General features: G+C 39.6%; 1 protein-coding gene across 1 annotated transcript in view; it reads right to left on the reverse strand.

The window, feature by feature from the left end:
* Nucleotides 1-312: 312 nt before the first annotated feature.
* LOC126237296 (cullin-associated NEDD8-dissociated protein 1) overlaps nt 313-27,832 on the reverse strand; it is a 165,061-nt gene continuing 137,541 nt past the window's right edge. The window contains exons 19-22 of the mRNA XM_049947252.1: nt 20,139-20,327; nt 16,043-16,286; nt 15,148-15,294; nt 313-855 (exon numbers count right to left, since the gene is read on the reverse strand). Of these exons, the coding sequence (XP_049803209.1) occupies nt 725-855; nt 15,148-15,294; nt 16,043-16,286; nt 20,139-20,327 (711 nt within the window). The 3' untranslated portion in view covers nt 313-724. The remainder of the gene's footprint in view (nt 856-15,147; nt 15,295-16,042; nt 16,287-20,138; nt 20,328-27,832) is intronic.

Here is a 27,832-nt window from a genome sequence, read left to right on the forward strand (position 1 = left end):
TACAAATGGCTCACTGAAAACTGGAAAAGATACATTAATAAAATACGAATCATATGGAGACAAGTAAGCATCAAGATGTTTTGCATTTGTAGTGCCTAAGAAAATAGCTCCCTTACACATTACATTAAATTTAAAAATAACAGGTGGAGATTTTACCAAGCAAAGTGCTATAAAATCTGTTTTATATTAACAAACAAGGAGTTTCTGTTATGAGGTATACCCGTGTACATATGAAGCTCTGCAATTAAATTGCTAATAATGCATACAAATCACACAGCACTGTCATACTTCCAGACAAGTTCTCAACACAAATCAAAGTTTACTTATATTTTATTAAACATGAGTAGTACATAAGACAAATCATCACATTCAAGTTTCAGTAAGAACAACACACCAGTCATTTAAACAACAAAGTTTATGTTGTTGTCTCATTATGACTTTCAATTTGGAAAATTTAACTGCTGCGACATGTGCTCCAGTATGAATGATCACAGGAAAACAAAATTTAACAGCTATGTTCTCGTGATACAGTTTGTTTTTTAAATATGCCTACAATGTTAGTTGCAACAGCACAACACAATCCTCCTTGTACTGATCACAAGTCTCTGGCAAACTTAGGGAGTTCCAACATTCTCCACGTTCACTGTATCCCACATCTGCGTAAGCCTGGCTCCTACTACAGGCGTTTAGTAGGTACTGGGAGACCAAGGCCAAAGTTAAATGCTCAGCTGAGATCCATTAGATTTGATTCTTGAGGAGGACCTGATGAATCCTTTTGAATTGATTCAAATATTGACAACAGTTCAGGATTTCCTTTAATTTGTGTAACAAAATCTGTTAGGTGTGGATTTTTATCTGTAATCACAAAATAAAAAATATGTACTTTGTGGTTCAAGTTACACAAATATATGCATTTACTTATTAACTGTCACTAACTAAGACTAGGATAATGGAAAGTTTTTCATGGAATATAAAAAGTAGAGAGAGTAAACAACTCATCAAATAGACACAAACAAGACCGGGAATATTACTATTTTTCATTCTAGGTCTCTTATGTGGCTCTCAACCACTCACTCAATGCTTATACTATTCACTGAGTAGTTGCCTTTACTCTTTCCATCATTTTTAATTAAACAGTATATTACTTCTTTATTCACATGTTTAGCAACCCAATATAAAAAATCACACAATTCAATTTATTTCACAAATGATCAGAATGGGTACTCCAAGACATAAATGAATTAAAATACAATTGATTTATGCCACTAACTCAGCCATAATAAAGAACCTACTTTATTTTCAGTCTTGCAACCTCACTGATTACTGGCAGGAGCACTTCAAGCATAAATGTATTAGTAAAAACATGTTATTCCAGAAAAGCTCTTTTTCAATTTTGATGTTGTATGGTATCAAAAAGTAACAATTACTGAGCAAAATTACTGTGTTATATTTGATGGGACCACAATGTGTGTTCCCAAAATGAATGAAAACAATGGCCACTGCACCTATCAGCAATTTTAGTGCATTCTTGATACTAGACAGGTGACAGTCAATCAAGTTTGACACAAGGAGAGATTGCTGCTCGCCATATAGCGGAGATATCCACAACAAAAAGACAAAGAAGTAAGCTTTTGGCCAAAAGGCCTTCTTCCAAATTAAACATACACACACACACATTCATGCAAACACAGCTCACACCCCCCATGACTATTATCTCTGGCTAGGAAGATCAGAGTCTGGCCTTGGCAACCACAGACAGTGGTTGTGTGTGAGAGTTGTGTTTGTGTATGTGTATGTTTAATTCTGAAGAAGCTTACTTGTTTAACACCTCTCTGTCATGCCTATCTGCGACTCCATCTCCACTATATGGTGAGTAGCAATCTATTCTTTTCATAATACTTTCATTATTCCATGCTGGATTTTCCACACAAGAATTTTTACGTCAAGGAGATTTGTTATTTCAGTATTGGACATTCTGGCAAGAGAAGATAGGCAAACTTCCATCCACTCAAGTCCAAATCAACTTTGAACACCTGCACCCACCTTAAGCTCAGATAACATGCAACATGTTATTTTCTTCTCATTCCCAAAGTGAAATAAATCATTTCATTTTGAGTCTCTGAAAAGACAGTACTTACAAGGAACCTCAAAGGTGGCCTACAACGGCACCTTTTAACAAAGGGACAACACCTACTTGCCGTCATTGATTTTATCCTACTCTGTGGTATATGCAGGGCTTTGCCAGAAAAGAAAGTGACAAAAGTGGGAGCTCCAGATGACCAAGCTTTCTGAAATAATAGCAGTTTTGACACAGATCAGGTGAGGCATGGGTCACATATGTTAGCATAGTTGCCAGGCAGCATGTAGTGCAGCAGAAAGAGTAGAGGACAGTAAACCAATGGTCATGGGGTAGAGTCCCTAAGCAGAAACTTTTTTTATTTTAAATATTTATATTATTTACATGGCAAATAAAGGAGAACAATGCTCAATATTGTGTTTATTAATATGTTCGCATTTAAGACATAGAAAGCGTAGGCAAAGCAAAATCTGGAATTTCCAAAAAAAGGATACCACTTACAGTGCCCACAATGGCTCTGCAAGTAACTTTCCAAGACAGGATTGTAGTTAAAGCAAACAAGACTGTGTCCCATTAGTTTCAATTTGCCCTTTGAGCAGCCCTCGGAAGCTGCGTGGTACAGTAGGTTGACGGTCTAGACAGAAAAAGGTAACAACACAAGATGACTGTATCAAAATATATTCCATTGTACATCACCAGCTGTCCTCGCCAATATCTGGCAAAACGATGTGTTACTCGTGGTTTGCTGCCAAACTATGTGATAAGGGGGAGCCTTTTAGGAATGTAAAGCAAGTTGTTTTTTTTTTCCTAAAGAAACTTTAAAACAACCACGTCATTGCAAAAACAGTGTTCACAACATGTCAAGATTCCAAGACAATTACTGCTTCCCCTGTTCTTACAATGAATACTATCCCGCCATGTGTAAGTCATCAACTGTACAATAATAAAAACACATAATTTTACTTGCAAAGTTCTCGTGTGCACCTTCAGGCCCTTCCTGCAAATTCATTTAGGATCACAATTTTTTTTCATCCTTCTTTTTCATGCATTTTATGAAAATATTAATAAAGATAATATACTGAGTATTACTTCAGATTATCTGCTGTGTAAATAACATAAAAAATTGGAAATTAAAAAAGTTTCTGCTTAGGAACTTGACCCCATGACCATTTGTTTACCACCCTCTACTCTTTCTGCTGTGCACTGCCCCAGGCAACTACACAAACATAAATGGCTCATGCCTCATCAACTTGCAGCAGATACAGATATGCTTCTTTTAAGTAACTGCTTGGCCACCTAACTCCCACTTTCAGCAATCATTTCTAGCCAAGCCCTGCATATACCATAAATTTGGATGAAATTGGTGATGACAAGTTGGCACAGCCTCTTTGTAAGACAGTTGAATGGACACACCACTACCTACATCTTTAATCACAGTACTTTCAAAGGATGTAGAGATGTCTTGGAATAGCATTCGAGCTTTTTTTTCTATGGGCTGAGAGTCACTCTGATAAACAGCAGAAGCATCAGTCTATACTAGAATCATCACCAATTTCCAATGGAAGAACAAAGCACTCTTAAAATTACTCACAATGCATGTGACAAATGCACTGCATGTCACCACAGACAACAATACGCTGAATATTGTCACTGGATCAAATTGTTTCAGAGATTTGCGGCAAGTAAACCTGCTTCCATCTATTGTCCCACTTAAGTTGCAACAGTGGCTAGTTTTCAAGGAATTTTAAGATTCTAACTATTCTAAGTTGTTAGTTCTAATTACCCACATAATAGCAAGACTGAAGTTTATGCATACTCCAATAAATAATATATGCACAAATGGGGAGGGGGGAGAGGGGGGAGAGGGGGAGAGGGGGGAGAGGGGGAGAGGGGGGAGAGGGGGAGAGGGGGGAGAGGGGGAGAGGGGGAGAGGGGGAGAGGGGAGAGGGGGAGGGGCGGGGAAGAGGGGGGAATGCAACAGTGAAACAACAGCTTGTGGTGTAGAAGATGATATGATATAATATTAATTGGAAAGAAATTTGCTTTTGGCAACAAAAATTCTATAAGGTTTGATCATAAATCCTTTAATTTCTCATGAGTCATTGCCATTACATTTGCTGTGAAACATGTAGTATAACCAGTTCTTTGTCGTGAATTCAAGCAAATGTTAAGTTATTAGTACACACTAAAAAAGAATTTAGTTATTAAAAAGTTGTAATAATAAATTGTGTGGCAGTGGGTGTGTGCAGGGGACAAGGGAATCATACTGCAAATCTCACAAAATGACCATAGTGCAAATTGTATCCATACATATGTGGCAGGTGTGTGTGTGTGGGGGGGGGGGGTGAGGGGGGGGGGACTGGAATTTCTTTGTAAAAAGCATATTTACTTTATTGTTTTTCAAATACAACCTTAATCTCATTCAAAGTTCTCTCCATTACCATTAATACCCTTGTTGAATATTCATTCCAGTGTTGTAAGCATCTTTTATATTTGTCCTCTCTGATAACTGCCAGCACCTACATGACATTATGTTTCACGTCATCGATGTAGGCAAAACGCTTTACTTTGAAGTCCTTTCATTGCTGCAAACAGGACGAAGTCCAAGGATGCTAAATCTGTCAAATAGGGCGCGTGGGTCGACATGTTAGTCGACATTGATGCCACAAACTCGTGAATACAGAGCTGTATGCGCAAGAGCAGTGTCGTGATGAAGGAACCACTTCTTGGAATTCCACAAAGCCGGACTTTTTGCACCAAACTTCTGTGCAGACTTCTCATAACCTCCAAACAGAATTATTGGTTTTCTGTCTGTTTCTGATGGGCAAAATCTGTGTGTGTAATCCCTCTGATTTTATTTTAAATACCATCATCATCTTCACAATCAATTTCACTTGCTGAAATTTCTTCAGATGAGGAGCCATTTGACTTCCATTGAGTTGACTGTTTTGTTTTACTGGTTGTTTACTTTCTGTATCTTGCCCATAGCACCATGACTTGTCACCTCTGATAATTTTGTTGAAAAAATATGGATCATCATTGAACATGTCCATTTCATGACATCTTGAGTGTGACGATCCCTCTCGTCTCTGGTGAGAAGCTTCAGCACAAACTTTGCTGCCACTCTTTGCATCACCAAACTAATCGTCAAAATGCACTTAACAGAGCTCCAGAACAACACAGGTAAGTCCTCGAGGTCGACTGTGATGTGTTGATCTTCATTGATCAGGTCACAGATTTTGTTGATGTCCTCACTTTCAGCAGTTGAAGGGCAACCAGATCGGAGCACATCAACGGCCATTTCTCCCTTTTTCAGCAGTTGAAGGGCAACCAGATCAGAGCTCATCAACGGCCATTTCTCCCTTTTTCAGCAGTAGAAGGGCAACCAGATCAGAGCTCATCAACGGCCATTTCTCCCTTTTTAAACAGGGAAAACCATTTGTACACTTGAGTTTAACAAAGAGCATGTTCTTTGTAAGCTGTTTGCATTGTCAAAACTGTTTCGACTGCTTTCTTGCTGAGTAGGAAAGGCATAATCTGTATCACTTCAGGCAGGGGGGTTACTGTTACTGAATTTAGCATACGTTAAAATTCAGGAGTAAGAAAGAGACACGTATTTTTTGTTTTCTCCAAAAACACTGTCACGAGATACAGCCCTCCAAACATGATACTGTGAACACCATTTTGAAGATGCGAATTTCAGAATTTTTTTTAAAATGCTGTATCTCTGTAACAGTTCTAGTAATTTTCTTAGTTTTTTTTAATTGAAAAATAATTTCTTTATGATTAGAATGATATCCTCCATTTGCACATATCTGTCAAAGTTCTTTTACTGTCGCCTATTGAAATTTTTTTATAATTTGCAGAATTTTTTTTTTTCAAAAATGCCAATCCAGAGAAGATTCTGTTCATTAGTAACATGTAGTACTATATTATCTGTAAAGAAGAGCTTCCACTTTTAAGTTGGACAGGTTTTCTTTTAAAAAATCTTTTTAACTTTCAAGGGCAATGAATGTCTTTAATGAAGTTGTTTCTTAGTAATTTCCTTGTTACAATGTTTATTTCTATTATCTTTGTTGCACTTATTTCTTATCACTTTCTCTGTTGCAGCTGTTTCTTTTCACTTTCATTGCTGCAGATATTTCTTACACTTTGTTGTAGTTTCTTGTCAGTTGCTTTGTTGCGGTTGTTCATTGCAGGTTTCTGTATTCTAGTTGTTCAGTGCTAATTTGTTTACTGAAGAGGCTTCTAAGAAATCTGAGATAATCCAGTGAGTTCTGTGTTTTCGTGAGGAATTTGCCAGTTGACACAGCATAAGCCCTATGCGTCAAGAAAGAGAAGAGAAATTACTAAAGCTATGGATGAATAAACTATAGCAAAACTGACCACACTCTTAAAAGTACAAATTCCATCTTCAGAAGAAAATGAACCAAAGCATTCTTGCATCTCTTGCCAGGAATTTTTCACAAATATCGATTCAGCTGTTGAATATTGTGCATCCTACAGTGAAAACGTCCAAATTGTAACTATTATTCTAGAGACATTTTCAAAGAAAACAATTTTGAACCATGTTCCATCAGCATCAAAGTACATAGTAGACAAATCAAGAAATGTGAGGTCTGTAAAAGGAGTCTTTGGAAGGCCAGATCCCTATCACAGTCATCCTATAGAAGCAGCTCAATTTCAAATAGTGCAGTCATTTTATCTGGAAGATAAATGGGACTGTTCTCGCCAGAGTGGCAACAAAATAGACACTATAACTGTATCAGTTGAAGGTCAAAAAGTTGTGAAAGCGAAGAGGCACATGACTCGCAGTATTAAAGAAACATTTTGCAGTTTGTAAGAGCAGCTATACAACTTCACATATTGGGAGATCAAAATTTTATGCGCTAAGACATAAGTGGGTAGTTCCACATCCACCTAAAGATCTCTCTCTCTCTCTCTCTCTCTCTCTCTCTCTCTCTGTGTGTGTGTGTGTGTGTGTGTGTGTGTGTGTGTGTGATAAAAGTCATTAGTCAGGGTGTATACATGGGCAAGGAAAAAAAAAATTCCCCGATTTTTCCCAGATTTCCCTGTTAAAAATACACTTTCTCCTGGGTGACAGTATATTTTCCCTTATCAGTCCTTTGAATGGTTATGCTTTTATACACGGGTGTACAATTTCCCGGAACTTCAGAAAACAAAACTCTGGGAAAAAGATACGTTTTGGAAATATCTTGGATGTGCAGCAACATGTATGCTGTGTATTTCGTATTACGAAAGTATACATTGGAGTTCCACCAAACATTGCATGTTACTTCCTGAATCATTGAAATCGAGATATCGATGCGCTTTTATAAGCTGTTCATAGCTCATGTCGCCTGATCTCGCCAGCCGATGACAGCGGATATTCAGAGCATAGGACACGCAATGTAGTCAGCCAAAAGCAATATCACTGGTAAGTAGCACGAACACACAAACAGGGAAAGTTAATAGTTTAAATTAATATACATAGTGCTGCTACAAGAAAAGCAAAGCTTTCACATATGATATTGGTCTCAAGCTGCAAGAGAAGCTAAGCTTTCGCATATACTGTTGATCGTTTTTGCGCGTGTTACACTTTAAGATATATCGCACAAATGTGCCAATAAAATTTTTAATAATGACATAAATATCTGATGACCTGGGTTCGAAATTCTTTTAAATGGCTCGTCATCAAAGAGTTGGTTTTTAAACGAGAGTCAAATGCTCTGTGATTTAATAAATTCATGGTACATTCTTGCACATAGTTTAACTTACGTAGAAGGATATTTACTTTGAAAGTAATGCTTTTCAAACCACCATTCGCAATATTTTCCTGAGACCTGTTAGAAATAGGTTCGTTTCAGCAGTTGCCAGAGAGCGCAGATAACAGGCGACACCGCACTTGGGTGGCTATCATGACGTAGGGAACCGTATGTACGTACATGTAAAACATTGAAAGTTCATACATTATGTCATTCAAGAAACAAGACATCAGAGGATACTGCAAGAGCACCGGAATTTCATGAACCATATTAAAATGTGCACATAAGTGCATACTTAAAGGGCACATTCGTATGTCCAGATTCCCAATAAGGTAGACCTCGACCTGATAGTAAGCTTTCAGTGTAGTTTTCGAGATGTAAATTTTCTTGGAGCACCAGTACTGTATTATATCATGTTTGGTTCTTTATTATGGCATAATGCCATACGTGCTAGAAAATGAAAACGTGCACTTGAAATGCAGCAAACAGCTGAAACTAGCCAGTACTGTGGAATTAAACATTTCATTTCGAATACATTGACTGCCTCTGCAGAAAAGGTTAACAAAAGTCAAATTTCTTTAGCAAACAGACAAAAATAACTTCATTGTTCCCCAAGGCGATTAATGCTCGACTGTCAGAAACGTGAAAATAAAATAAAATCTGAAACTAATGACATATTTCAGCCTTCTGTAATTATGTGAATGTGTTTTAATTCACTTGAGAACTCCCAGCCACAGATATCCGTTTTGTCATGTGGAGACTATCCACTATAACTCAGACTGCTCTGCACATCAGCCCCGAATCTACGACATTTGCGAACCGGGTCAATACTAAAAAAAAACCGAATTTTCAAAATACGTTCATCTTGTAGCGGACATCTTTCTGAAAAGTCTGAAACATAAAACATATGTGTTCGAGGAAATGTAAGACATATTATTTGGTCTCAAGTATGCCAAAGTGCAATGCCACGACTCTTCATAAAGCATTTTTCTACCGCACGTCCAAACTATATTCAGGAGTGTGGAAATTGAAATGTCCTGTGGTGGCTCTCCTTCTCCCACTCTGTCAGCTTGACAGCCGGACCCTCTTAAAAAAAAAATCTCACAATTAATAGGAGGATGGGATTCTTTATAATCGAGAGAACAAGAACTCTTCAGAAAATCTGAACTCTTTATTGCCTATTAGTTAGTAACTTGCTGTTTTGTGTGACATAAAATCAAATATAGGATATATAAAACCAATACTGACATGAGTTAAGCAATAAATTATACATTTCTTCAAACCTTAGCTCCTAGCATTTTTTTCTCTCTAATCTTGCTACAGCTTTATATGGCGTGCTTTCCTTTCTGCAAAAGAATCTATTACCTCAAAGTTCGTCAAATGTTTTGCTACATGAAAAATCGAAATGTCGTTATCTAATACTGAAAAAGCTGTTAATACAAGTAATACTTAAGACTGGTGTGGTTTCTCGATCTGATTATGTCTATTTTGTCACTGTGTGCTAGATAAAACAAAATAGGCCTTTCTAATATGGCAGCAATTTTGTAACACACCAAATAAATGAGACTGTTTCTGCAAAAATGGCAATTTTTATAACACGACAGAATATAACCCACAAAGTACCAATATCAAATGCATTAGGCCTACTACAAGCAAAAAGCTTTATGTTAAGAAATAGTTTCACATTTCATTCATACGCACCAGCTTCTCAAGCATGAGATCGAAAAGTAGTATTACAAAATTTTTATATAAATCAGAATCGTCCAATTCTTTTATAATTTGTGTGATATCCCCGCTTCTTCTCCTGCCTCATTCTAACAAACAATCTTGTCATCACCAATTCTGTAGCTATTGCTGCAACTGTCAAAATTTGTTTACTTATCCCACAATTATTTTCCGGTTAGGCATTATTACGTGTTCGAACAACACTTTTCCGCGTTACTTCCAGAATAGAACTACTGGTCCTTACTAGTGTAGCAATCTGGCCAAAAATTTTCTATCAAAATTTCATTTTCTTGGCTATACCGAGAAGATAGTACGTAACCTCTCTCACCTGTTACTCCTGTCAGTCGCTTATTTCCATTCTGGTAGTGTGAATCTATGGATTTCGCTAGTAATTATAACAATGCTGATTATTCACAAACCCAATCAACCACATAATCAGACAGCGATTGGCACTCATCCGTTTGGCTTTACTCCCTAATCTCATATAGCCCCGTCCCATTTTGTCTGCGGAAAGTTTATTTCTAGATGCAACGAGGATTCTCCTGACAGAGACATCACGTACACTATGCATGCTTTCATAAGTAAACTTATGATTCATTCAGAAATCAACTTAAAATGTGTTCAAAAATATTAAAAAACTAGCAGGGAAGCATTTCAAAATCACATGAATAATCGATAGACAAACGTGATGATAGGCGCTTCGTGAAACAAGTTTTTTTTCCTCAAGAATATGAATTTGGCGTCCCCTTTTCCCGGTAGATTGGAAGCAATTTGTTGATATGAAGCACTGCATAGTCTTCCTAAAGGCTTTGACACATTTTCAATTGGCAGACGCTTGCAAGAGCACTGCGTGTCGTCGTCGTATATGGCGCATTTCCTTTGCAATTTTAATTATTTTCGTTTTTTTTTCTCTCGTTTATGTTGTATTGTTGAAGTATTATTCTGCAGTAGCGGGATACAGTAATATCCTTTGTTAGAGTATCGGTTCTTACTAGTCAAAATTACAAAAATCTAACTGAAAACTAAAACAACGAAAAATTCCCAGAATTCCAAAAACATCCCGGGTTGTATACACCCTGATAGTAGTCTGTGGCGTAAAGTGAGAGACTTGTTTGTTTCAAGAATATGGCGACTGCCCTGGAAAGGGAGGACCGTTTGTACAGACACTTGGCCTGGAAGACATAGCAGATAACTCTGCAGAAGTTACATATGTAACATGGGACAAAAATAAACTTATTAAGAAAACTGTTGCCTTTGACAGTTTCATTGATGAACTTGGTAAATGGTCAGTGAAAGCAGTAACACACCAGTATCTGAAGAAATTGCAACAACAGCACATTGCAGAAGTGAAAGGGTGTGTAAAGGCTGAAGAACTATATTTAGTACTTCACTGTGATTTTGCTGAGAACTAGTATTAATTCTCCCACAAGAAGTACAAGAGTATCATTGGAGTAATGACAAGGTTTCAATTATTACAGGAGTGCCATTTTCATTTTCAAATCAAGACCACAAGCATTGCAGTTACAAGTAATGACTAAGCACATGCTTTGCAAGTAATGCACAAAATTCTTAACTGTAAACATGGGCAGAGAAGATCATCTTTATTTCTGATGGTGCTCCCAGTCATTTTAAAAATCGTTACCAGCTGTTTGAACTACTGAGTAAGTCACTTGTGCCACCTGACTGGGCATACATTGCTATTGGTCATGGGAAGGGGCCTTGTGATGGTATAGGAGGCCCTCTGAAGCACCATGCTACAAAACATAATCTTTTCAGACCAAATACAGCTGCGATTCAGAATGCTGAGAATTTCACGAGAGTCGTGAAATCTTACACATCCACAGCCCTCATTCTTTTGTCCAACAAGGAAATCGAAGAATTCCGTGAGCAGAAAAAAGAATGGGTCCAAACAAAGTACTCATGTGAAAGGAATTCAGAAGAAACATTTTTGGACTCAAAGTGATGGGCGAACTCATATTGCACGCGCGTTAAAGAGCAAGAAAGAAGAAATTTCGTTCGTTCAGCCAACACCTCAGACGCAGCAGGCTAAAATTCAGATTCACAACCTGAGAAGGGGGATGTTTGTAGCGTGTGTGTATGACTGACTGGTGGATTGCAGAGAGTATTGACACAAGTTATCAGTTAAATAAAATTGTAGTGAACTTTACGCTACCACATGGACCAGCTGCTGGATACAGGTTTCCAGCTGAAAGACAGCAACCATACCATCAGTGCTCATTTCCTATTCACAATGTTTTGAAGACTGTAAGTGCTGAAGTTCCTATTGCTTCAACAGGAAGACATCACTCTATATCAAATGAAGATACTGAAGCAGTGGACACATTTTTGGTTCATTGACTGGTTAATTCCAGTGCAAAACGTAGTGCACAGAAGTTGTATAAATTGAAACCTTTAAGTCTTTGGACCTTTCACATACATTTTGGAACCATTTAAAATGCTTGAAAATGAGTCTCTTACTCATCTTTCAAAACTAAAATTATGTTAAATAAGGCTAGGCTTTGATTTTTATGAGCCTGTTATGTGATAATGCTGTAGTAAAGCAGGTTTTATGTATGGCAAAAATTTCAACTGTTTATAAAACCTGTTCAACCTAAAAGAGTAAGCTCTCCTTTTCAGGGAATGTAGAACTATATGGTACTAATCAACAGAAAAAAAAAATCAAAATTTTATGGATTGGCATTAAAAAAAACCTTTACCATAAAGTATAAAATAAGTTCAGAGTGCTATAGTGAAAGAACTTTCACAGATAAGTCCCAATGGAGGATTTCTTTGTAATCACAAAGCAATTATCTTTCAAATAAAAAAAGCCAACAAAATATCTAGAACTGTTCCAAGAAACAAAATGGAGTGTGAGGAGGGCTATGCGAGAGGCATTCAATGAATTCGAAAGTAAAGTTCTAGGTACTGACTTGCCAGAAAATCCTAAGAAATTTTGGTCTTACGTCAAAGCGGTAGGTGGATCAAAACAAAATGTCCAAATACTCTGTGACCAAAATTGTACTGAAACAGAGGATGACAGACTAAAGGCCGAAATACTAAATGTCTTTTTACCAAAGCTGTTTCACAGAGGAAGATTGCACTGTAGTTCCTTCTCTAGATTGTCGCACAGATGATAAAATGGTAGATATAGAAATAGACGACAGAGGGATAGAGAAACAATTAAAATCGCTCAAAAGAGGAAAGGCCGCTGGACCTGATGGGATACCAGTTCAATTTTACACAGAGTAAGCGAAAGAACTTGCCCCCCTTCTTGCAGCAGTGTACTGTAGGTCTCTAGAAGAGCGTAGCGTTCCAAAGGATTGGAAAAGGGCACAGGTCATCCCTGTTTTCAAGAAGGGTCATTTAACAGATGTGCAGAACTATAGACCTATATCTCTAACATCGATCAGTTGTAGAATTTTTGAACACGTATTATGTTCGAATATAATGACTTTCCTGGAGACTAGAAATCTACTCTGTAGGAATCAGCATGGGTTTCGAAAAAAGACGATCGAGTGAAACCCAGCTCACGCTATTCGTCCACGAGACTCAGAGTGCCATAGACACGGGTTCCCAGGTAGATGCCGTGTTTCTTGACTTCCGTAAGGCGTTTGATACAGCTTCCCACAGTCGATTAATGCAAAGTAAGAGCATATGGATTAGCAGACAAGTTGTGTGATTGGATTGATGAGTTCCTAGATAACAGAACGCAGCACATCATCCTCAACGGAGAGAAGTCTTCCGAAGTAAGAGCGATTTCAGGTGTGCCGCAGGGGAGTGTCGTAGGACCGTTGCTATTCACAATACACATAAATGACCTTGTGGATAACATCGGGGGGTTTACTGAGGCTTTTTGCGGATGATGCTGTAGTATACTGAGAGGTTGTAACAATGGAAAATTCTAGTGAAATGCAGGAGGATCTGCAATGAACTGACGCATGGTGCAGGGAATGGCAATTTAATCTCAATGTAGCAAGTGTAATGTGCTGTGAATACATAGAAAGAAAGATCCCTTATTGTTTAGCTACAATATAGCAGGTCAGCAACTTGAAGCAGTTAATTCCATAAATTATCTGAGAGTAGGCGTTAGGAGTGATTTAAAATGGAATGACCATATAAAATTAATCGTCGGTAAAGCAAATGCCTGACAGATTCATTGGTAGAATGCTAAGGAAATGCAGTCCGAAAACAAAGGAAGTAGGTTACAGTACACTTGTTCACCCACTGTTTGAATACTGCTCACCAGTGTGGGATCTGTACCAGATAGGGTTGATAGAAGGGATAGAGAAGATCCCACGGAGAGCAGCGCGCTTCATTACAGAATCATTTAGTAATCACGAAAGCGTTACAGAGATGATAGATAAACTCCAGTGGAAGACTGCAAGAGAGACACTCAGTAGCTCGGTACGGGCTTTTGTTGAAGTTTCGAGAACATACCTTTACCGAGCAGTCAAGCAGTATATTTCTCCCTCCTACGTATATCTCGCGAAGAGACCATGATGGTTGGTTGGTTGGTTTGGGGAAGGAGACCAGACAGCGAGTTCATCGGTCTCATCGGATTAGGGAAGGACGGGGAAGGTAGTCGGCCGTGCCCTTTGAAAGGAACCATCCCGGCATTTGCCTGGAGCGATTTAGGGAAATCACGGAAAACCTAAATCAGGATGGCCAGACGCGGGATTGAACCGTTGTCCTCCCGAATGCGAGTCCAGTGTTTAACCACTGCGCGAAGAGACCATGAGGATAAAATCAGAGAGTTTAGAGCCCACACAAACATACCAACAATCTTTCTTTCCATGAACAATACGAGACTAAAATAGAAGGGAGACCCAATAGAGGTACCCTCCACCACACACGGTCAGGTGGTTTGCGGAGTATGGATGTAGATGTAGATACAGCATTTTAAAATTTGTTTTCCAAAATTCGCGTCTTCAAAATTGTATGTGTAGTGTCATCTTTGGAGGGCTGTATCTCGGAGCAATAAAAAAATACTTGTTCCTAATTAGTCCTTCATTTTAACATATGCTAAATTCAACAACATTCAAGACTATGAAGGTAAAATTTTTTCCTGATTTATATGGACTATGTTGAAACAATTTCACAGCTGCATATTATTTGTAAGAAGTATTTCTCCTGTCACATCTGCACTGCATGCACACTCACAGAACTGCCACAGATATCACACTAGTCACTGTCTGGTGATGCCGCCTCGCGGAAAGACTCATGGGAGGTCCTACAACAACCCTCTGCCAGTGCAGCATTACAATTCCGGTTATTTCTGGGTACCCCAAACATATAACTGCCTACTTCAAAGGGCAATTTTGTTGAAAAATAACGTAATTTAGATTTAAAAACTATCTCAGTTAGGCCATCATGCAAACAATTGCACAATGTAAGCAGAACTTACTTTTTTACTGTTTATAAATAGCAGGCAACATGACAAACGAAAAAGATATAAGTACACTATTGACATTTTAACCCTAGTATCACGTTCCACAAAATACTTACATTTTGATGAAATATGCTTCCAATATTAAAAACAACATTATGCAACAATGTTACAGTTAATTTTAAGTTCCATACCTGCATCAGGAACAGTAAGTAAGGAAGAGACAGCTCGCATTGCTGACCGTTTCAGTTCATCTTGTTTCTCATACTCCTGTTTAACAGAATTGGCTTTAACTTTCATTGTGCAGGTATTCCGCAGTGGCTCTATCAAACGTTCCAACCCTTAAAATGTGGGAAAGTAAAATTAAACAGAAACAGCTTACACAAAAAAAAGGACTGAATAATTTTCAACAAGTAACTGAATAGCTATACTTTCATTGTAACTGAACTGCTAGGAGTACCGATAGTACTATAATGCTTACAAATAATAACACTGAGGCAAATGTAATATTTGCACATAAGAAATGAAGAACTACCATTATTATGAGCAAGACAGCATATTCATTGCAGCGACAATCACTATGGAGGTGGTAGTGATGGGGGTCAGAACAGGTGGGAGGGACAGTGTGGCAAGGTGAGAGAGAGGAGGGGGCAGGATAGGGTGAGAAGAGAGAAGGGAAGGGGGAGGGAGGGGGTTAGGATGGAGTGAGAAGGTGTGATGCACAACAGGAGGATAGGGGAAGATGGTGCGTTGCACAGTAGAGATATGCAAGATCGGGTGGGGCGGGAGGCAAGATCGAGCAGGGAGGGAGGCGAGATAGGGTGGTAAGGGTAGTGGAAGGTGGAGGGACAGGAAAGGAGAGAGTAGGGAGATGGGGAAAAAGAATACAGAATGAGGCAGAAGAGGACAAAAGAGATCCGACAACAGCACAGGAAGATAAATTCTGATGAAACAATTTTCTGTCTGAACTAACATTAAAGAAAACTTCAAGTAACCTTTCCACAACCAAAGTGTGTTTGAGAGAACAGATCAGTTTTAACTGTGTTACACAAAAACTTAGTCAGTATAAGTATGATATTCGGTACTTACTTTGTAGAACTGCAGTAGGACAAAGTTGTGCTAACCGGGCAACCATTAAATAAGTAAGCATTTTTATATCGTAATGATCTTTCAATCCATTCTCCACATGGTTTAAAAACTCAAAAATGTCAAGTCTGTCGAGACAAGAGTCAAGAAGAGTGTACATGCATTCAAATGCTGCTTTTCTGATGTCTAGTCCATCATCAACAGTATGTTTAAAAGGCCCCATCTCCACTTCTCGAATCAGTTCTTTCTGTTTTACACAAATGGAAACAATTAATTAGGAACAGGGTTGTTATCATAAAAATTTTACTTATCATACAACCACAGTAGAAAGACATTTCTTTTGCTGATTACATTTCCCTAGTATAAGGCAAGGATAGTACTGCCACATATCTGACAACATTAAACTTGACAGTCAATAGGAACACCTGCATTCTGATGTCATATGTTGTGTTTAAGGTCCCCTCCCCCATAGCTTATGTCACACACGGCATAAGCAAAACCCAACGCCCTGTCAGTATGTGATTTGCAGCACAACAGAAGGAGTGGTTGCTCGTTTTATCATCAGATAATTGGAACCATCTTTTCCTGACAACACTGCTTCCAAATACTGTGACTAGGTAAGGTTCTGAAACAATGCAACGAAATTCATCTACAACAATTTACTTCAAGCTGCATCCCATTTTTGTATGCAGCACAATTTTACCTCGTACTCAAAGCCTAATGTTGTGACGGTACATCACATAAATGGACATTTGGAGAAAGGAAAAAGAAGTTTTTGTTATGCGACATGTGAACCATAAATTAACTAAAGACTAAGTACATCTGCGCGGTGCATTACAAATAGTAAATAATGTAAATTATTATCAAATATTGATGTAATTAATAACGAACCACTTTTGTATAATCTCTGTGTAACATAGGCCTTTAAGATCATAGACAATGCTTTGACTGAACTAACTCTCCCGTTTATGTTTCGTCTAGAGGTAGGCCACCACTGCAGCGCTGGATGATATTGTTAGTTTTTTCTGTATTTTTGCAAAATATAATAGAAATTGTTATTAGAAAGTGTGTATTATTGACTTAGTTGTCACCTCTCATGGTCACAACCATTAATTCTCATTAACCAAGTTTTTTCATAAGTTCGAGTTGTGGGGAGCTCTTCTTCCCTAGCAGCATTTGGTGGGCCATTACACTGACTATCTTTTATAATTAATAATTAATGTTATAATATTAAATGTAAATGTGAGAGACTTCTTAATTTTGATCTTTCATTAATTTCAGAGTAGTGAGAGATTTCATTCACTAAAATTCACAGCACTGAATGAGTTCAGTATCTTGCATTTCGGCCGCTTAATGGCAGATGAGATTCTCTCCAGTTTTGCCTTGCAAATAATGAACAAGAAATATTGAAAATCATTCCATTCAATAAGCTCCTCAATATCTCAGTTCATCTTTGTTAAATTTGGTACATAAATAACCAGTAGCCCCTGAGACCCATATTAATAATTACAGTTTGCGTAAGAATACGTACATTTTCTTTTCTAAATGGCAGCGCTCACGCAAACCATCTATTAGAAGGCAGTGAATCGCGCGTTGTGTTTAAAAAATATTATATCGTACATACTTCGTGGCAGCCGAAGTCCGTACGAGTGTTATCGCGATATACATTAATTAAGTCTCATGCTAGCCCACAATATTTAAAGACACCACAACCAAAATCATAAAATATAATTATAAAAATAAAAAATATACGAGGGCGGTTCAGAAAGTAACCTCCGATTGGTCACAGTGCAGGTTGTGGGGGGAGTAGCGACGCCATCTGTGCGTTCACGCACTCAACAGGTCAGTCGGCATCAAGCCGTGGTCGAGTGAACGTCGTACCTGCGCTAGTTTAGTTTTTGTGGCAGTTTGAAATGTGTGCTGCAATAGAAAACCCCGCCAAATGTGAAGTGCGTGCTGTCATAAGGTTTTTTACAGCCAAAGGATATTCTGCAGCAGCTATTCATCGTGAGCTTTGTGCCGTGTACGGACCAAGAGTTATGAGTGAAGGAGTTGTCCGTGAATGGGTACGTTTATTTAAAAGTGGACGAGAAAACGTTCATGATGAAGAGAGGAGTGGTAGACCATCATTGGTGACTGACGAACTCGTTCAGACAGTTGACGCAAAAGTTCGTGAAAATCGACGTTTCTCAATGTCGGAGTTGTCTACTGGTTTTCCACAGATTTCTAAGACTCTCTTGTACAGATAGTGACAGCAAGATTGGGTTACCGTAAGTTCTGTGCACGATGGGTGCCCAAAATTCTTACCGACCACCACAAAACTCAAAGAATGGCCTCTGCATTAGACTTTCTGTCACGTTATGAGGACGAAGGAGAACCATTGTTAAACAGAATCGTGACCGGTGACGAAACCTGGATTAAGTACGTGAACCCTGAGACAAAAGAACAATCAAAGATGTGGGCACATTCAAATTCGCCTACCAAACCAAGAAAAGCCTCGCAAGATTTTTCTGCCAGAAAACTGATGGCAACGGTGTTTTGGGATGCCAAAGGGGTGTTGTTGGTTGAATTCATGGAACGTGTACTGTGAAACAATAAAAAAGTTACGACGGGCTATACAGAACAAACGCTGTGGTATGCTGACTTCCGGTATCATTTTTTTGCACGATAACGCCCGTCCTCACTCTGCTCGCAGAACAACGGCCCTTCTTGAGTCCTTCAAGTGGGACGTTATCAACCATCCACCTTACAGCCCAGACCTGGCGCCAAGTGATTATCACCTCTTCATGCATTTGAAGAAATGGCTCGGGTCACAGCGGTTTGATGACGACGAAGAGCTCAAAGATGCGGTCACAGGCTGGCTCCAGGCACAAGCGGGTGATTTTTATGCAGAAGGAATTTCAAAGCTTGTGAAGAGATACGATAAGTGCCTCAATCGCTATGGAGACTATGGAGGAGGACATGAGTGTTTAACGTCCCGTCGACAACGAGGTCATTAGAGACGGAGCGCAAGCTCGGGTGAGGGAAGGATGGGGAAGGAAATCGGCCGTGCCCTTTCAAAGGAACCATCCTGGCATTTGCCTGAAGCGATTTAGGGAAATCACAGAAAACCTAAATCAGGATGGCCGGAGACGGGATTGAACCGTCGTCCTCCCGAATGCGAGTCCAGTGTGCTAATCACTGAGCCACCTCGCTCGGTATGGAGACTATGTAGAAAAATAGTGCAAAGATGTAGTTGTAAGATGTATATATTAAAATATTTTTATTTAACTTGGTGTATTTTTTTTAAATCAACCGGAGGTTACTTTCTGAACGGCCCTCGTATAATTATCCCATGGTAAGTGGCCACATATATAACTATACCGTGATAATGTGTGTATATTTAATGATCACTTTTCATACTCCCTCTAACTTTTAATTGTATCATTTTACATTTTGTTCCTCAATTCTTTAAATCATTTAGAAACAAAATATATTAAGTAATGAAGATTCATAAATAACCACCCCAAAAACCCATATCATGGAGCTTTCACTAAATGGCCTGATTAGAAGCTATATTACAAGTAATCTGATTGAGTGGAGTTACAGGTGAATTAAGTAAGATAATTACTTTGAGAAATGTAGCAACCAGCACCATTGTATGTAACTGTTTATGCAAAGACATTTCACGCTTTCACCCCTCTTCAATTGACATTAATAAATTCACCTCTTTATCAATACAACATTTTTATCAATTACGTTTTGAATGCTGCAGCTGTGGCATTAACACGTTAACTTCAACTATGCACTACCAGATATTTTAGTGATATTCATACAATGTACACATAAAAGATCTTATCACTAAATTAGAATTTTCTGATAAATTTTCATCAATTTTCTAAACTTCCAATTTAATTTCAACTATGCTTCAATACATTGCTTACTCTGAATTTAAAAATCAAATCCTTGTTGTGTGAACATGTTGTTTATTTACTGTTATTCTAATGACAAAACTGTTCCATGTTGGGCTAGACCAACTTTGGTGTTTAAATTAAAAACATAACAGAACAACAAGAAACAAACTGTCCACATGAATAAATTTGAAAGCATATTTACTTACACGGACTTTTGTTTCACTGTACAACTGTGGTAAAACAGTATCCAACAGATCTCTGACTAGAATAGGCTTGTTGTGTGCAGCCGAATTAAATGCTACAAGAGCAACTCTGCGAACATTCAAATCAGGATCCTGAAGAGTGCTCAGGAATTGTCCAATGGATTGCCTCAGTAAAGGATCAATTGCTTGGGGCTGAAAGTACACAAATTAATCAACATTCAACTAAATAATTTCTCTTCCCTCAGGAAACTGAGGAATTAAAATTCATAATAACTATAGTAAATTGAAGCAATTAAAGTAATACATTTGTTATGGCTATAAATATTTTAATAGTGGAGAGGTGAATACACATTCATGCCAATAGCCAATGCAGAAATCCTTCATTAAAACTAAAAAAAGCATTAACCTATAATTAGTTTGCTGGGGGTGGAGGGGGGGGGGGGGGGGAAATCTGTATACATACAGAAATTCAGGTAATGGATTCACTAACCTGAAATCTTCATATAAAGTTTTCTTATTAACACTCATCACAGCTTCTTTTGTTACAGGATAACAGTTAACAAATACCATTTCATCTGAAGTGACTAGTACCACCCCCCCCCCCCTATTTACACACAACACAAGACATGGAATAAAGTAGTTTTCAACCAAAGTAAGCATTAAAATATATGTGTCTCAACCGAAATGTATTTTACAATTCAGTTCACCTGTACTTAATTCAATATACTCCACCCACAATGTTTGAAACAACATAATAGCTTGTATGACCAAAAATAAAGCATGTACAACTTCCGATTTCTGGGCAGACGTGAACATTCCTCAGTTTCAAGTGAAACATAGATCATGTGAAACTTTAATGCTGCCAAGTATTTCGTAAGATTCACTTCAGGACAACCCCTAAACACCTTTGCCATACCCCTGTCAGCCAAGAGAGTTGCTTTTGACTTCTGTCATATCGGGCTCTGTAACCAACTCAAATGTATTTATTTCCAAGACTTGTAGTGACTCAACATTTCTGTGGCCGTAATTGAATATTAAATGAAACTATGGTTGGTTGGTTGGTTGGTTGGTTGTTTCGGGGAAGGAGACCAGACAGCGAGATCATCGGTCTCATCGGATTAGGGAAGGACGGGGAAGGAAGTCGGCCGTGCCCTTTCAGAGGAACCATCCCGGCATTTGCCTGGAGCGATTTAGGGAAATCACGGTAAACCTAAATCAGGATGGCCGGACGCGGGATTGAACCGTCGTCCTCCCGAATGCGAGTCCAGTGTCTAACCACTGCGCCACCTCGCTCAGTAAAATGAAACTATGTTCAAAACTATTAAGGGCGTTCATGGCTAGTTGTTGACGTATTTTTTGCTGGCTTCTGTCTTGGAATCTTTGATCAACATTAAAAATTTCTCTACAAGTTTCAACAGCCCAACTGCAGCCATTATCAAAGGCTGACCCTCCATTGCTGCTGGTGGACTGGAACAGACAACAACAACTATGGGTCATATGTATCAGTTATGCCAACATCTGAGAGCTTTTCCCTGGTCACTATTGCTGTGAGTCTCCCAAAGTAACATGCAACGTTTTTTCACTGCAGCATAGGAATCAAGGCTCTGTTTACCACAAGGCTTTAATCTTTCTTATTGAAACTATTGTCATGATTGTGAATTTCTATGACTTCCTTGAACAAGTCAGCAGAGTCGCTGTTCTCTGCACCAAGAACTTCTGTGTCAGCAAATTCTGATCATGTGGTCGGTCTCACATAGCATGTGCTCTGCCACAGCCAATTTCTCCATCTGCCCCAAAATGCAATACCATTTATATTCAGTGATCCTGCTACTAATATATCATCCAGCCATTCAGACAGACTTTTCCATTGTAGAAAATATATTTCCAACATTGCACGAGGGCATCTTTCATCCTTTGCCAATATGAGATGCCCTTTGATCATCTCGGTTGGTTTGTAAATAGTTGTTCGGCCATGTTAGAGCAATATACAGAAAATTATGTCTGTCACCAAGTGATGTATGTTAGAGAGCACATACCAGACATTTCTTCCTCCAAAGTGTCACTTCACTGAGAGTTAAGTTTCAGAACACTTCTTATGCAACTGGTGTGGAACACTTCCCAGATGTTGCATCTTGTGTACAATCTGCTGCAGCTCACATATGAGCATATTTTTCTGACTTGCGGTGTGATTTGACAGTTTGCGCAGGTCAACGTATGCCAATTTACGAAACACACAGTGGCCAAGGTTTTCACCATTCCTCGTAACCAGCATGACTAGAAAGGGTAGCTGTTACTCCTGTTTCACATCCATAGCAAATTTCATGTTTGCATGGAGACTGCTCAGATATCTTAGGAAATCACGAAGCTGTTTCTCACCATGGCTCCCTGCACACGTGTCATCGATTTAACTATATCATCTCATAAGGTTACAATCTGCCAAACCCAGTGCCTGTCTTTTCAAATGCCCCTTGAAGAAACTGGTAACCACTGGACTAAATTGACTACCTGTGTCCACATTTTCAAGCTTTTGTTTTTGAGTCATCTGTCTTAGGTTGGTTTGATGCAGCCCGCCACAAATTTCTCTCCTGTGCCAACCTCTTCATCTCAGAGTAGCACTTGCAACCTACATCCTCAATTATTTGCTGATGTATTCCAAGTTCTGTTTTCTTCTAAAGATTTTTACCCTCTACAGCTCCCTTTAGTACCATGGAAGCTATTCCCTGATTTCTTAGATGTCCTGCCATCCTGTCCTTTCTACTTCCCAGTGTTTTCCATATCCTGTACTTTCTACTTGCCAGTGTATCCATATATTTCTTTCCTCACCAATTACCTACACCTAATTTTCAACATTCTTCTGTAGCACCACATCTCAAATGCTTCAATTTTCTTCTTTCCCCGCTGTTCATAGAAATCGCCATTCCACTAAGTGGCTTGTGATATGACATGCATGAAAGATTTTGGTTATGTCCTGCAAGAAAAGTGAACCTATTTGCTCCACACTGTCGCTGAGAAGCACTTTGGTGAACAAAAAAATAACATCAAATCTAATCACTAAATCATTTTGTCCTACTGTCTTCAGTTTCTCAATGAAATGTCTTGTGTCCCTTATGTAGGTGTTCGTCTTTTCCACATGCAGCTGAAGTAGAGGGGTCAAGTGTTCTGCCAGTTTATAAATTGGTGAGTCACAAGCACTTGGGATCAGTTGCACCTACACATCATATTTACGGATTTTTGGTAACCCGTACAACACAGGTTCCTCTCTAGCTCTGAGGGGATGATGCACCAATTAAGTCATTCATATTATGTGTGCCTGCTACATCAGATCTGTGCTTTGCTTTCGCTACTCTATGAGATTTGTAGGTTATGTATCTTCTACTCATAATCTTTAGTCTTCTTTATGATGACTATTGCATTTTCCTTTTAAGCAGGCAGTACCAATATGCTCTTGTCAACGTTAATGCTCTCAATAGTTTGTAATTCTTCTCTATTCAGGTTGCAAGCTGGTGGTTTGGCCTGATGTAGTATTGTGGCAGTTTCACTGTGTATTTCCTAAGCTTTTTCATGAGGAAGCTTCTGGATGACCGCTTTGGTGTTGGTAATGGTATCCTCCAAAAACAATCAAATTCCCTAATTTTGGAAGGACAGACAATTCCTCTAGGGTCAGTGGCAGTTGACTTATGCTGATCATTGTGTGTGACATGTTGGGAATTGATTTGACATTTTACACACTTTTTCTTCTCTCACTTGGTACAGCAGTTGAGTTTGTCCTGCATGCTTCTGGAGTGATGCTGTCAATCTTATCCTAGTTGTCTCAATGCACATTGCCACTGAGTTGAACGAAAAAGCTATGCATCAGTTTTTGTCAAGTTTTTCTTGGTTGGATGAATTTCCCACCTCCACCCTGCTGTAGTTACAAACTGCTTGAGTGGTTGATATGATCACTTCATTGCAAACTCTGATAAAATTCTGAGAGGACTTTCTTCTTTCGTTGACGGTACAATCCTGGAATTTCCTCCCAGTAGAGGTACAGTACAAATTTGTTGAGACTTTCATGGCCAATTGTTGACATATTACCTGCTGACTTCCGTCTCGACATCTTCGGCCAATGTTTGTTTAATGATTTTTCCTAATGTTTCACCAATGTGAGCAGCAGGCATTGTCAAAGGTTCACCCACCACTGCCGACGGAGGGATGAAGTCAAGCCCGCAGCCACCAGCAATTGTATGTGCCTGAATCCCTACTACCTCAGCTATATGGGTACCAGAAGTCCATAAAGATGATGTATCATTAAGACCAATCGTAAATGTTGCTGGCTCAGTGATGTACAAACTGGTCCAACACTTGGCCTCAGCTTCAGCTGCACTTACGGAAAGCCAACACACACATAAAGAACGTGGAACATTTTTATTGAGAAGCTGAAAACCTACAACTCTGACCAATTATGCCCTGCTGGGCTTCAACAGTGTCTTTGTTTATCACAGTGGCACTCAATGAATTTCTGGAAATTACTGGTCCATTTTCCTGAAGGACATCACCAAGTTCTTTGATGTATGTCTTAACATGTGCTATTTAATGTAGAGTGATGATTTCTACGAACAGCTGGAACATGTCATCGCGGGTAGTCCATTTAAATCACATGGTCGCCAATTTCGCCATGGAGCACTTCAAAAGACAGGTGTGGACTATGCAGCTTGTAAACCCAAGGTGTGGTAAAAGTATGTTGATGAAATAGTCTTCATGTGGAACTATGGTGATAAACAGCTCAATGACTTCCTAAGAAATGTGAACAGACCCATGCCAACATAAAATTTGCTGTGGATATAAAAACGGACCAACAGCTATCCTTTCTAAATGTGCTGGTTATGAGGAGTAGTGAGAATCTGGGCGACATGGTATAAGGAAAACTGACGACATGGCCAATAGACTGTCAAATCATCACCTGAGCCAGGAAAGAGGAATAATTAATATGCTTATAACACGACATGAATATGTGAAACACAGAACAACAGACATGAGATGCAACACCTGGAATGCATTCTGAGGAGCAATGGGCACTCCACCAGCTGTGTAAGACGTGTCACTAAACCCAACACTCAGCAAAGTGACACACTGGAAGAAGAATTGTTGGGTACGGCCTTTCTGTCATAGATCCACAGGATGTAGGACAGAACTGGCCACATATTGGGCAAACACTGCATAAAGATTATTTACAAAGTGACCAAGAAGATCAAAGAGTTTCTCAAATCAGTAAAGGACAAAGTAGAACCATTCACAATATTCGAAATACTGCATACCGTGTACATGTGGAAAAGTATGTCGGAATGACTGGGTCAACCATCAATACTGCGATTATAGTGAGCAGAATCAAACAAGACCAGGAACGGCCCTAGAACCTGTGAGGACAATGAATGTGGTGGTGGTGGTTTCATGGCATGTAGTGGATGTCAACAGTCATTTGTTTGTTTTGAAAGCTAGTGGTTGCTCGTAGACAGTAGTGCGGTCAGCCAGGCAGCTGCCACCAGCCTACCAACACCAACAAGAGGGAAGCAACCAATTTTGGGATGCTTTATGAGTTCCTAACTAGGAGAAGATTACATTGTTTCACTTGTGAGCTTTGGTAGTTTAGTTTTTGAATTTCTGCATGTTAATTTAATATTCATTAGACACAGTTCATGCGTTTTTCTTTGTGTAGGAAAGTATTATTTAGTCTCATCTGTGTGCTTTGGTAGTTTAGTTTTTCAGTATCTGTATGTTAATCTAATTTGTTACATTCCATCCTGGATTTTCTGTTGTTTGATTTTATTAATCTAATTTATTATACAGTTCTTGCATTGTCGTAATCATCTACAGTAGACTTCTGCAGCGCATGTCGATATTGTTTGGTTTGTTTGTGTAGTGTAGTTTTCCATCATCTTTAGTATGGATAGGAGCTGATTGCTACGTGTGGATGCGAACTGAGTTCGTGACACTTCACTCTCAACTCCAGACTGTGTTGGCTTCAGTTACATAGCTTGAGGCTGCAGTGAACAGACATAACTGTTGGGGACTGGCCATGGGAATCCAATGGACATCCAGCAAGACCCACAAATCTGCCGACTGGTCCGCACCATTGGCCATCCCAATTACTGCTCACATTAAGGTTGACCCCTCACTGGTGGTAGAGTGGGAGGTCATCTCAGGGCATGGCAGACTGCAAAAGACTTCCTGGGGGGGGGGGGGGGGCTGAATGTTAAGTCTCCTCCATTGGTCTGACAAACAGTTTCCAGGTGCTATCCGTGGCTGACGATGTCCCTCAGCCCAATACAGTCGCTTGTCCTGTATCAGAGGAAACCTCTCAGCCTGCAAGATCCCGGCAGTCACAGAGGGTGGTATTACTGTGAGCTGGCAGCTCCAATGTTAGGCACGTTATGGGGCCCCTTAGGAACATGGCTGTGAAAGAGGGGAAGATAGTCACTGTGCACTCTGTGTCTGTACCAAGTGGAGTCATTACAGACTTGGCATGGGTCCCTCTGCATGTCATGAAGAGCACAGGGTGCAACTAACTGCAGGTGATAGCTCAAGTTGGTACCAATGTGTGTCACTTTGGATCAAAATAGATTCTCTCTGGCTTCGAGTGGCTATCTGAAGTAGTAAAGGCTGCCAGTCTTGCTTGCAAGACAAAAGCAGAGCTCACTATTTGCAGCCTAGGCGACATGACTGATTGTGGACCTCTGATACAGAGCCAAGTGGAAGACCTCAATCAGAGGCTCAGATGGTTCTGCGAGTGTGTAGGCCACACATTCTTCAACTTGCGCCATAGGTTGGTGGGGTTTCGGGTTCCACAAAATAGGTCAGGAGACCATTACATGCAGCAGGCGGCTACACGAGTAGCAGGGGCTGTGTGGCATGGACTGGATGCTCTTTTATGTTAAGAGGGTCTCAGGAAAACGTAAAAAGGGCTTCAGTCTCAATGGGTGCAGGGCACACACAGGAAGAATGTAGATGTAGGAATAACAGTTGTAAATTGTTGTAGCTGTGTTAAGAAAGTACCCCGAGTTCCAAATGCTAATAGAAAGCACTATTGCTAATACAGTTATAGGCATAGAAAGTTGGCTAAAGCTGGAGATAAATTCAGCCAAGATTTTTGCAAAGGAACTAATGGTGCTCAGAAAGGACAGACTAAATCTCTGCTCTGCATAGAAACTAACAGTTCTTGATCGTTAGGAGAGAAATTTATTTTGTACTTATTTGCTGCGCTTAGCTTTTAAATAGTTTTTCTGGGAAAACCTAGCGTAGTTTTCGCGTCTCGTATTTCAGTGAGTGTTTCTTGATTATCAGAGTAGCTCATCAGAAGATTATCTTGGGAATTTGTCACCGTATAGAGTAGGGTAAACATAGTCATGTGTAGGGACTGTGGTGGTTGTGAGCGGACGCAAGGAGAATTGGCCACTCTTCGGGGGCAGGTGGAGGCTTTGTCTGTTAGGCTCATCGAGCTCGAGGCGCAGGCGTCGGCTCGTAGTGGCGTTGGGGCAACTGTGGTGAGACCTATGCCTACTTCGGTGGCCTTGGAATCACATGGAACCCCTGATGTCGCTGCGTCTTCCGGCAGTGAGCATCTTACCGGTCAGCCATCACTCCAGGGTGAATGGCGGACAGTGGTGGGCTCGCGTGTGCCTGGCCGAAAGGCGAAGGTGGGATCTGGCCGCGTGGCAGCTGCC

The sequence above is a fragment of the Schistocerca nitens genome, chromosome 2, assembly GCF_023898315.1.
Source record: "Schistocerca nitens isolate TAMUIC-IGC-003100 chromosome 2, iqSchNite1.1, whole genome shotgun sequence".
NCBI classification, from domain to species: Eukaryota; Metazoa; Arthropoda; class Insecta; order Orthoptera; family Acrididae; genus Schistocerca; species Schistocerca nitens.